This window comes from Choloepus didactylus, chromosome 2, assembly GCF_015220235.1.
Source record: "Choloepus didactylus isolate mChoDid1 chromosome 2, mChoDid1.pri, whole genome shotgun sequence".
Classification (NCBI taxonomy): domain Eukaryota; kingdom Metazoa; phylum Chordata; class Mammalia; order Pilosa; family Megalonychidae; genus Choloepus; species Choloepus didactylus.
In genome coordinates, this window is record NC_051308.1 from 236982381 (window position 1) to 236994009 (window position 11629).

An 11629-nucleotide genomic window follows, 5' to 3' on the forward strand; every position below is an offset into this window, starting at 1 on the left:
TCGCGCCTCCCGGGTCCTTGCGCCGACCCTTGCTTCTCAAGGGAGGTTCAATACGACGAGGAAGAAGAAGCCGGAGAGGTGGGGGGAAGGTGACCCCCATTCCTATACCGCGGAGTCCACGCCAAGCTGTGCGGTGTCAGTAGCCGTGAGCCTCAGTTTCCTCTCCTTTGGGGATTGTAGAGCATCTGTTCGTCGGGTCTTGTGCGGGTTAATGAAATTGTTACCGCAGCAAGCTCAGCGCCTATTGTCCTTCCCCATTTGACAGAGGAGGAAACTGAACCCCGGGGGCTCCTACTGCTTGCCCAAGATCCCACAGCCAGTAGTCGTGGAGTCTGATTTTGAACCCAGATAAATCCTCTACTTAAGCACTGGGCTCCGATTTGCAGCTTTTTTTCTTTTTTCCATCAAAGCAGGTCACCTCATTTATCACATTTGTTCGACAGAATAGCCCAGGGAAAGGTATTTATTATTGCAACACTCCTTTTACAAAGTAGCAAACCCAGACCCAAAGGAGTCCAGACCTGTTGGCACAGGGGAGGGAAGCCCCGCCTCTGACATGGGCTTCCTGGGGCCCCAGCCCCCCTCACTCTGGCTCAGTGCAGAGAGGCGCCTCTGATTTTCCCACCCTAGGTGAGGCCCTCAGAAGGGGAATGTCACAGCCAGAAGGACCTGGGAATCCAGGCCAAGGGTTGACAGTCTGAGTTGGAAATGGGCAAGGTTGGGTATGGATGTGTTCAGAGACATCTACACCCAGGTATGACCATCTTGGCCGCTGGAAATGCAGAAAGCCCCCATCTCTACCCTCTGCAAAGAGAATCACTTCATTGTCTTTTATGTCTCTGGGAAGCCAGATGAACCTCTCAGCCAAGGAAGGTCTTGCTCCTGAGGTCTCATTGTTGAATAAGTGAATGAATGAATGAATGAATGTCAAAATTCCTTAGGGCCACTTCACAGGCCGGAATCTTCTCTAAAGCCCAACAAAAAACTCAAGGGTCCACAGAGCAAGGGCTGTTGGCCCAGCTTGAGTCAGCCATCTCTGGGGAAAGGCCCCTCCCTTCCTCAGAAGACAACTGCAGAGAGGGAGACCCTTTCCAGCAGAGCAGGCTGCAGAGGGGCTGCAGACTCCTGGCCAGGAAAGGCCTTGACCACAGAGGAGTGGGCAATGGACACAGCCCTGAGTGGGGCTGGAGTGCGGCAGGCTCTCCCCAGGAGAAGAAGGCACAGGCTGGGGGAGGACGTTGTCACTGTCATGGATGTCAAGCAACATAGAACAGATGGGGCAGAGGTGGAGGGACAAAGAGACTGCCAGCCCTGCCTTGGCAAGGGAAATACACTCCTGAAGCAGAAAAAGCAGTATATATGGTATACCCTACTCAGCAAACATATAGTCTTAGAGAGATAGATATGCATAGAGATAAGTCTGGAAGAAAAGTACAGCCAAATGCTTACAGTGATTATTTCCAGGTGGTGAGATTATGGGTAGTTTTTACTTTCTTAGAATTTTCATTGTTTCTTGATAATTTTTTACATCGAATATATGCTATTTGGATCATTCAAACAAAACTAAGACGTTCTTTTTTAGAAGCTAGGTACAGTCACAGGGGGGCCTTGGAGATCGTCTAATATCAAGTACAGAGATTTGTTCATTGTACAGATGATAGAGGCAAGACTTAGAGGTCAGCTCAAGGTCATGAAGCAAGTAACAGGAAAAGGCATTAGTGGGATCCACGGCCTCTACCTCCCAGCTGGGACCAGCAGAGGGGAGTTTCTGCAGCTGGGGTCAGGACTTGGTGCCAGAATCCACCGGATGTTTTGAATTCAGAAGGACGCAGACGGAGATTCTAGACCCTTTGAGGAGGAAACACAGGGATGAGTGGAGGGCTGGAGAATGAGCATGTGTTGGCTGGCTCAATTTTCAAAGCTCTCTCTCATTCCATGCTCACACCAGCCTTGTGAGTTCAGCAATATTGCCTCCATTTGCAAAATGTGGAAACTGGGGCTCAGAGAAGTGAAGCAACTTGCTTGATGTTGCACAGCTGAGGTGGGGGTCACAGTCAGGAAGGCGGGATTGGAAGCCAGCTCTAGCTCCCCATCTGTTGGGGCTCCAAGAGAACCCAAAGGGTGATGCACGTGGCCAGAAAGAATTACTGGGCAGTGGGGTGCTCATGGCCCAAGTCCCCAAAGTCGGAGGCTGGAGGAACACCATGAGAGAGGTTTCACTCTGGCGCAGCCTGACCGCTCTGGCATCTATTTCCTGTTCCCTTCACCAAATTGCTGGAGCTTGAACCTGGTCCAAGCTGAGCGCCTGTCTCTTTAACCAGTGGTGGCTGCCGTCCAGATGTTACTTGCTGTACGTGCAGCATGTGTCGTGATCTGCGAAAGGCACAGGACTCAGCTTGCCTGGGAAGGCGCAAGGGGGAGAGGGGTAGCCAGCCTGGAGGGCAGCTGCCCGCTGCCAGGAGGGGCATTTCACTCTTTCCTCCTCGTCTTTTATCTACTTCCTTTGTTGGCCTCAGGAAGAGTGACAGCCTCTCAATGGGACGGCCACACTCTATGCTGCCAGGTGGACTGTCACTGGCTCTCAGCCCCCTCCCCCTTACACTCATCAGCCTGCACCTTTAATAACAATAAAACAATAATAATTACAACAATGACAATAATAATAGAAATAGAATTTTTAAGCTATCTACCCTCAAGTGAAAAAAGTAAGCAAGAGTATATCATATGGTACAATTTCTGTAATGGGAAAAAATACATATGTAAGCAAAGAGAGTGTCTGGAAGAATATCAAGGAACAGGTAACAGTGATTGACTCCAGGGAGAGGAACAGACTGGCTGGGGACTCAGGAGGGACGAAGACTTTTTGTACTTTTTGAATTTTGTATCATGTATGCATGTTCCCTAGTAAAAATTAATTAAATGATGAATGCCTATTTTAAGCCAGGCATGTGCTAAAAAGCTTCATGTGCTTGTTCAATTTAAGTTCCAGAGCAATTGTCTTATGACCCCAGTTTATGAAGGAGAAACCAAAGCCCAGGGAAGTTAGTTGACTTGCTAGCAAGGAGATGGGGGGCCAAGATTCAAAACCCAGCAGCCTGATGCCCAGGTCTTTACTCTTTACCTCCTTCCTGGCTTTGCTGTGGCCGTGTTGCTGACTCTTGACGTTGAACTCCTCTTCTGGGTGTTTAAGTGTGGCAAGGTATTAAGAGAACAAGTAAAGCACCTTCTCTTTGACCTAATGCACTTTCCCTTTCTGGGAAGTGATCCCACAGAAAAACTCTTACAACAGTGCCAAGATATATGTCTACTACACCACTGTCTGTAATGGCAAAAATAATGATACAAAAAAAAAGAGAGAAAAAAATAATAATGATGGAAGTTTACATTTAGCGAGCACTTACTGTGTGCTCCAGCCTCGCTTTACCTGTATTAACTTATTCCTCAAAAGCACTGGAGGCAGGTTCTCTGTTCTTCCCCATTTCACAGATGGGATGAAGCCTGCGTCTGCTCCTTGGCTCTCCCCACACTGTGGATTGATCCGCTGTCTCTAGCCGGAGGTCATGTACTCCTGGGCACCCATGATCACATTCTGTGGGGTGTGTGAATTCCCAATGAGAAGCGAGAATGTTGTGTTTATGTTTTGATGATAACCTTAAAAAAAAAAGTAGGCATCCTCTAGGATTGCCTGGATAGGTGCCATCTAACAGCGCACCGGCCCCCCAACCTCAGCAAACACATCCATGTGTGCTCACAGCCCAGGAGAGACCGCCTGAACGACCATTTAATTTTCAACCACTGCTAAGCACTGTCTGGCTTTGCAATGCCCCAAATAACCGTGGAAACAATCGCCCCATTGTCCGCCCCTGTGCTCATATCGAATTCTTTCCCTAGATATGAAGCAAAATTTCTCGTTTGCATTGATAATTCACATTTTAAAGTCCTTTCCAAAGTACGAGATTTCAAGTGTTTCATGTTATTTAACAAGTTAAAAGTTTGATGTCAGGAAGACGACTTGGTGTAGTAGAGAGAAATAGACTGACTGTCCTGGGCTGGATTTGTGTCCCCATATGCCCCACGGGCCTAGAAGAGTTGTCAACAAAATATTTCCTAGGAGAGCTCATTTCCAGTGTTTCTTTCTCTTTCTCTCTCTCTTTCCCTTTCTCTTTTCCTTTCTCTTTCTTCCTTCTCTTTCTTTTGCTTTCTTTCTCTTTTTCTTTCTTTCCCTTTCTCTTTTTCTTTCTCTTTCTTCCTTCTGTTTTTTCTTTTCTGTTCCAAGTTTTTTGCAGTGAGGATGATCATTTTTACAGAAACAATAAAGTTGTTTTTTCTTTAAATCCTAGGGCTGTTGAATCCATCAGTAGCAAACGGGGGCTTTCGGGCCAAATTTGGCCCAACACGTGTTCAGTTGGCTAGCTCTATGTTTTTTGCTTTTTTTTTTCGTAATGTGAATTGGCTGCTTCCAATCCGCCACAGACGGCCCTTCTACGGTCGACTCGCCTGCTCCAGGCCCGGGAGCGCGCGGCGCAGCCCCGGCATCTCCGTCCCGCCCGCGCGCACAGCTCCGCCTCCTCCTCTCTAGCCCGCCCCTCCCTCCTCCCTCCGCCCCCCGCCCTCTCTCCTTTCCCCCCTGTCGCAAAGGACGCGGCGGCGCTTGACGGCCGACGTAGTCTGACGGCCCGAGGCAACTGAGACGCTGGAGGCCCCGGTGGCGGCTGCCGCGACGGCTGCGACGGGGCCAGGGGCGGGCGCCGCGGTCTGGGCCGGGCTGTGAGGCGCGGGCGGCCGGGCCGGTGGGCTGGGCGGTGGGCCCGGCGGCCGCCCCCGCCCCGCGCCCGCGCCTAGCGGCCCAATGTGGCTGCAGCAGCGGCTTAAGGGCCTGCCGGGACTGCTGTCGAGCAGCTGGGCCCGTCGCCTCCTCTGCCTTCTCGGCCTCCTGCTGCTGCTTCTGTGGTTCGCGGGCTCCGGGGCGCGGCGGGCGGCGGGCGGCCTGCACTTGCTGTCTTGGGCCCGCGGCGAGCCGGGCGCTGCCGAGCCCTCTGCCTGCTTGGAGGCGGCCACCCGTACCTGGCGTGGCCTGCGGGAGCGCGGTGAGGCTGTGCCGCTGGGCCCCGGTGTGCCGGCCTTGGTGGCTAACGGCTTTCTGGCCCTGGACGTGGTCGCCAACCGCCTGTGGGTGACCCCCGGGGAGCGAGAGCCCGCCGTGGCGCCAGACTTTGTGCCCTTCGTGCAGCTGCGCCCGCTGAGCTCGCAGGCCGAAGCTGGGGAGGCAGTGCTGCTGCTGCGGGAGGGACTTCTGCGCCGGGTGCGTTGCCTGCAGCTCGGGACCCCAGGTCCGGGCCCTGCGGCCGCCGTCCCAGGACCCGCCTCGGCCTCCGGCCTCGCCGCAGGGGCCAGCCGTGACTGCGTGCTGCTGCAGGAGGACTTTCTAGCGCACCGGGGCCGACCCCACGTGTACCTGCAGCGCATCCAGCTCAACAACCCCACGGAGCGCGTGGCCGCGCTGCAGACTGAGGGGCCCACTGCTGGGCCTGTCCCCAAGGCCTTCACCAGTACCCTGGAGAAGGTCGGAGACCATCAGTTTCTTCTCTACTCCGGCCGCTCCCCACCTTTAACCACCGGGCAGGTGCACCTGGTGGTGGTGGCTGCCAAGAAGCTAGTAAACCGGCTCCAGGTGGCTCCCAAAACGCAGCTGGACGAGACGGTGCTGTGGGTGGTGCATGTCTCGGGTCCCCTTAACCCACAGGTGCTCAAGAGCAAAGCAGCCAAGGAGCTCAAGACGCTCCAGGACTTGGCCCGGAAGGAAATGCTGGAGCTCTTGGAGATGCCAGCGGCTGAGCTGCTTCAGGACCACCAGCACCTCTGGGCTCAGCTCTTCAGCCCAGGTGAGGCCTGGTGAGGGCTTGGGCAAGGAGGGTAGAACAGGATCCTCCCTGGCAGTGCCTGTCCCAAGATATGCAGAGGTGACACTGAAGGGAGTACTGGGGTGGTTAAAACTTGGGCTTGGCATTTGACTGCGTGGGTGTGTGACTTGGATCAGTCACCTAATGTCTCTGGACCTGTTTTCTCATCTGCAAAATGATAACAATGGCACCTACCTCAGAGGGCTTTGGTGAGACTCAAATGAAAGAAGGAGGGTAAAGAACAGGCGGGTCTTATTGCTTTTTGTTCTTGTAGGTGAGGCCGGAATTGAACAGATGAAGGTTCCTAGGGTCAGTTAGTAAGGTTAAACCAGCAGGCCAGGCCCAACAAATCCCCAGATTTCCTTCCTCATTTCATCATAGTCTGGCTGATAACTAGTGTAGTGACATGACTCCTACCAGGCTGTGCCCTTGCTCTTGTGGCTGCAACCTTTTTGTGGGGATCTTGGGGAATCTCTGACCAGGTTGGGATGCTCCTGCCAAATGAAAGCTGCTTTCTCTGTTGACTTTAAAAAAAGACAGTCCTAGTCTAGACAACAGAGGGATTATGGTCTCCAGGATTCCAGCTGTCTGAACTCTTATGTTGGGTTGTTCAAAGAGAGCCTTTAGTTCATTCAGCAAATGTTTATTGACTGCTTGTGCCAGGGGCTGGTCTAGGCACGGAGGATACAGAAGTGAACAGAACAAAGTTGCTGTTCTCACGGCACTTGTTTAAGTTCCAGCTGGGAGGAAGACAGATATAAGAAAAGTGAACATTTAGGTAAATAAGCAAGAAGGTCTTTTAGGATAAAAAGTATTATGGAGAAAAGTTAAAACCAGGGGTATTGTGATTGAGTGGAGGGTATGAATGTGGGGTTGAGGGGCCTCCTTTTAGCCACAGTTGTCTGGGGTGGTCTCTGTGAGAAAGAAGCACTTGTATGGAGCCCTGAATGGCAGGAAGAAGCCAGCCCTGTGCTGATCTGGGAGAGGAGAGCTTTAGGCAAGAGAAAGCAAGGTCAGAGGCTCAAGGCAGGAGCGGTTTTGGGTGAGTGGCCATGTCGCTGGCAGGCAGTAAGTATGGGGGTGTGTGGGATTGTGGTCTCACAGGCAAGGGTGGCAGCCAGATCCTAAAGGGCCTTGTAAACCTAGAAATTTTATTCATTGTAGCATGGGGAGCTGGGGAGAGCCATGATCTGATGTACATTTTAAAAAGATCTCTTTGGCTGCTGTGTGAAGAATATAGGCTGTAGGGGGCAAAAGCGGGTGCATAGTCTCCAGTTAAGAGATTTTTGCAGGATCCTGGGTGAGAGAGGAAGGTGGCTTGGATCAGGGTTGTGACTGTGGGAAAAAAAGAGAAGTGAATGGATTCTGATTCATTTGGAGGTGAAGCTGCCAGGTCATACTATGGATTACAGGAAGTGAGAACTTTGAGGATGACTCCCAAATTTGGGGGTCTTGAGCAGTTACATGGCTGGGGGTATCATTTACCAAGCTAGAGACAATTTAGGAAGGGTTGGTTTGGGGCTGGAAGAGTTCACACTGTGTCCAGTTCAAGATGCCTCTCAGACGTCCAGGTGGAGACACTAAGGAGGCTGTTGACTGAGTCCAGAGTTGATACAAACTTGGGAGATAACTGTGTTCAGGTGTTATTTAAAGCCGCAGGCCTAGAGAGAGAAATGATAGGAGAAGTGGGCCCAGGACCTGCTGGGGCATTGATAGGAACTGTGTTCTGGGGGCGGGGGGTAGGGGGCAGTGGACTTTCTACTTCACGCCTTGGGTTTGGAAGTCCCAGCTAAGCCTGTGTTCTCAGCTCTGGCAGGAGACCCTGCTGTTCTGGTAACAGGATATTAGGTTTCTATATGGATTGTGCAAAGAAGATAGGCAGGATGGCTTTCTCCCATACTTGATAGCAACTGGAACTGCCATTTTCATCACTAGAAACTAAACTTCACATCTCTGCCCTCGATTTCTGTTTCCTCACCTCTCTCCCAGCTGCGTCCCCCTAATATGCAGCCTTTGTGGTATTACAGGCGTGGAGATGAAGAAGATCACTGACGCCCACACGCCGTCCAGCCTAACCGTGAACCTGACACTCTACTACATGCTCTCCTGCTCGCCAGCCCCCCTGCTCAGTCCCTCCCTGAGCCACAGGGAGCGAGACCAGATGGAGTCAACTCTCAACTATGAAGACCACTGCTTCAGCGGCCACGCCACGATGCACGCCGAGAACCTCTGGCCCGGGAAGCTGTCCACTGTCCAGCAGATCCTGCAGCTCTCCGACCTGTGGAAGCTGACTCTCCAGAAGCGTGGCTGTAAGGGGCTGGTGAAGGCAGGTGCTCCGGGCATCATGCAGGGCATGGTACTCAGCTTCGGGGGGCTGCAGTTCACCGAGAACCACCTCCAGTTCCAGGCCGACCCCGACGTACTGCACAACAGCTACGCGCTGCACGGCATCCGCTACAAGAATGACCACATCAACCTGGCCGTGCTGGCAGATGCTGAGGGCAAGCCATACCTGCACGTGTCCGTAGAGTCCCGCGGCCAGCCCGTCAAGCTGTATGCCTGTGAGGCAGGCTGCCTGGATGACCCCGTGGAGCTGACCTCAGCGCCCCAGGGCCACACCTTCTCCATTATGGTGACGCAGCCCATCACGCCGCTGCTCTACCTCTCTACCGATCTGACGCACCTGCAGGACCTGCGGCACACGCTGCACCTCAAGGCCATCCTGGCCCACGACGAGCACATGGCCCAGCAGGACCCTGGGCTGCCTTTCCTCTTCTGGTTCAGTGTGGCCTCCCTCATCACTCTCTTCCACCTCTTCCTCTTCAAGCTCATCTACAACGAATACTGCGGGCCAGGAGCCAAGCCCCTCTTCAGGAGTAAGGTATAGAGCCACTCCTTCAAGCCCCAGGCCTCTGCCTTGTTTTCTGTCCTGTGCCCTGGATGGGCCTGGCCTGCTGAGGGTGGGGTGAGGCCTGGACAGTAGCAGGGTGTCCTCAGTCGAGATACAAGTGAGTACCTTTTTAGAGGACACCAAAAAGTGACTTCTGAGAGGAGACCATAAGGAAAGGAAAACCATGGAAATCTTGGTGCTGAGTAGGTGAGCCCATAGTTCCATCATTGTCTGCATTTTAAGATTCCTTCACCACACCCCTAGATTGCCTTGAAGCTTCTCCCTAAACTGCTAGTGGGACCCCATCCTCCCCGCGGAGGACCTGCTCAGCACCTTCCTGTGGGCCCCGGCCAGGTTGTTGTCACGTCAGGACAAGGCTCCTCCCCTCCCGGTTCCTGAGACATCTTTGCCCCCAGGAAGTGGTGGTTTTGACCACAGTTGCTGAGGGAGTATTGTCTGGAATGTATCTTGGGGAGTGGGTGGGTGGCGCAGGGTGAGGCTGCTTGCTCTGCTCTGCTCTGCCCCGCCAGCCGGTCTTCTGCTTTCTCACTGCCAGGCTGCCCTGGGGAAGGCCAGGAGGGAGGCCCTCATTCGCACTCACGGGAGAAGGTGCTTTAGAAGGAACGCAGCTTTTTCTCCCCTTCTTTTTTTCTTTCTTTCTTTCTTTTTTTCTTCTTCCTTCTCCCCTTCCACCCTCTGTCTCTTTTCTTGAGTCAAACTGCAGTGAGAGTGGAGGTAAATTTAGCCCTAGGTCTGCGTTCCCAAGTCGGTAAAGAGCCTAGAGCCCACTCAGGAGAAGTGCTCCATCACGTCGGCAGAGGGGCTTTGTGGCTTCTGGCTTCTGGTCCAAGGCCAGGACTTGGAGAAGGAAGCAGCCCTCTTCCACCTGGAGGAGCAGAAGGGTGGGAGGCAGGTCTGAGTTCCTCAAGCTTGAAGAGCAAATTGAAAGTCACATTAAAAAGAAAGGTGCAGCAGGCCTTCCTGGGTAGCCATCCCTTGACTAGCTGGAAAAGAACAGGTGGTAAATTTGCATTGTGTGGGTTTTGCAGCCTCTGTTAAACAAGCGGGCTGCTGCTTCCTGCAGGTTGGCAGGCTTATCTCCTCTTGCTCCTGATAGGTACACATCTACCCTTGGCTCCCCACATAATCAGGTGGGGTGGGGGGACAAGCTAAACTGCCTTCTTGAGATGCTGGCCCCTGCCCCGTGGGTTACTGATCCCAGGGACTCATGCTTGAGCTGGACCACGGCAGAGCAGAGCACATGAACACTGCATCAGCCTGAGGAGATCCACCGGCCACCGAATCCACGGTGATGCCAGCGTTGCCCTAGGCCAGGCACTGTCTGCAGGTCCACCGGGGTCGTCTCCGTAGCCCGCTTCTCTTGGTAGTTCCGTAGCTGTCTGCAGGGTGGGCGATGAACAGTAATAACTTGTTTTGTTAATTGAACAGGAAGATGCCAGTGTCTGAGTGAACTAACAGTCCTGCTTTCAGCTGCCGTTTGCACAAGACACCCAGCACCGAACGTCCTGCTGCTACGAGCGAGGGGTCTTTGAAAGCAACCATCCTTTTGTGCCTTGTTGGGGGAAACCGGTGACGTAGAAGCATTTGTGGATTTTAAGAGTTTGCATTGAAAGGAATGTGTGTTGTGCAGAATGGGGAGGGAAGGGAGCTAGTGGACTTTTTTGTAAGCTTTCGATTCAATAAATGAACTTGTATGGAAATACTTGAAATTGAATTCACTCCTTCCACTCTCCCCCTTTCCTCTGTCCCAGGAAATTGACCCTCTTTTGAAAAGACTTGTCTAGGAAAAATTGTGTTCTTTTCCTAATTAAATGTGTTCTTTCTTGAATGAATTTTTAATTTATTTTTGTTGAGATTTTGTCAGATGGCTTTTACCTCCACTTCAGATGGTGAACCTGGGCAGTGATTTCCGAGCGATGCCGTCTCTGTGGCAGTTGGGGCCTGTGTGGTTCTGCAGCTGGGCCTGGGCCGCTGGGGAGCTGCACTGTGCCTGGAGGACGGGCCAAGGGGTCACACTCGGGTTTGCACGTTGTCTCTTTCTTATCATGAGCCTGCGGAGATCTGTGGTTTTGTACTTTCGGGCTTTGGGGAGGTGTTTAACTTTCTAGTGATTGATGATTGTTGGGTTTTGAAATACCAAAGCTTCTTTTTGTTCTGTTTTTAAATAAATGCCTTTCAAAAGTCCATGACCTCTTTTGTGTGTGGTTGAACCCTGGAGACATTCCTGTCTTCCTCTGGTGCCGGTTGTTTGGGTGATGTTGGAAGCAGGGCACACCACATGGCCTTGCCACAGAGATGGGAATTATTTTCCCAAATCCTCTTCTCTTCAAAGGAGTTAACTCAGGAGATGTGGGGGTGGCCTGCTCCTTTTTGCTCACCTGGGGGGTTTTCTGGGTGGCCTGGCTGAGTGGGTTGACTGAGGGCCTCTAGCATTGCCCAAGTCTTTTCTCTGCCCCAAATCACCTGGATTCTCCTGCCCTGGCTTTTTTTGGCCATAAGACTAGGCAGCGGGAAAATGCCACACCTCCCCCCCACTTCCAGCTCCCTGAGTGGGTTCTCTGCGAGGTGTTAGCTGGAGCCAAGGTCAGATCCCTCCCCTTTGTGCAGTAGAGAAGGGAGTTGTCCCAGGGACGGAAAAAGGAACTGGGTTGGGTGGGGCCGCCCACCTCGGGGTCTTGTCCTCAGTGTTCTAGTCTTTTCTCTGGGTTCCCAGACCAGTGTTGTAAGCAGCATGACTCACCTGGGAGCCTGGCTTGCTTGCCAAGGAGCAGATGGTCATGAGAGGAAATATCAGACTCTGCTTGTAGTTGCCCTGGTT

At 52.7% G+C, this 11629-nt stretch overlaps 1 protein-coding gene across 1 annotated transcript; it reads left to right on the plus strand.

Annotated features, from left to right (window-relative positions):
- The first annotated feature begins 4683 nt into the window (after positions 1 to 4683).
- Positions 4684 to 10995, plus strand: KIAA2013 (KIAA2013 ortholog). Its single transcript, XM_037828503.1, has 3 exons — positions 4684 to 5882; positions 7928 to 8781; positions 10240 to 10995. Exons 1-3 carry the CDS (start codon positions 4850 to 4852, stop codon positions 10255 to 10257), a joined length of 1905 nt encoding a protein of 634 aa, XP_037684431.1. The 5' UTR covers positions 4684 to 4849; the 3' UTR covers positions 10258 to 10995.
- The last annotated feature ends 634 nt before the right edge of the window (positions 10996 to 11629 follow it).

What these genes read in the sequence shown, in the direction of transcription:
- KIAA2013 (XM_037828503.1), top strand. Translation starts at nt 4,850, where the DNA reads ATGTGGCTGCAGCAGCGGCTTAAGGGCCTGCCGGGACTGCTGTCGAGC. An exon ending in GGCTCAGCTCTTCAGCCCAG is followed by an intron (nt 5,883 to 7,927) that starts GTGAGGCCTGGT and finishes GTGGTATTACAG; the next exon opens with GCGTGGAGATGAAGAAGATC.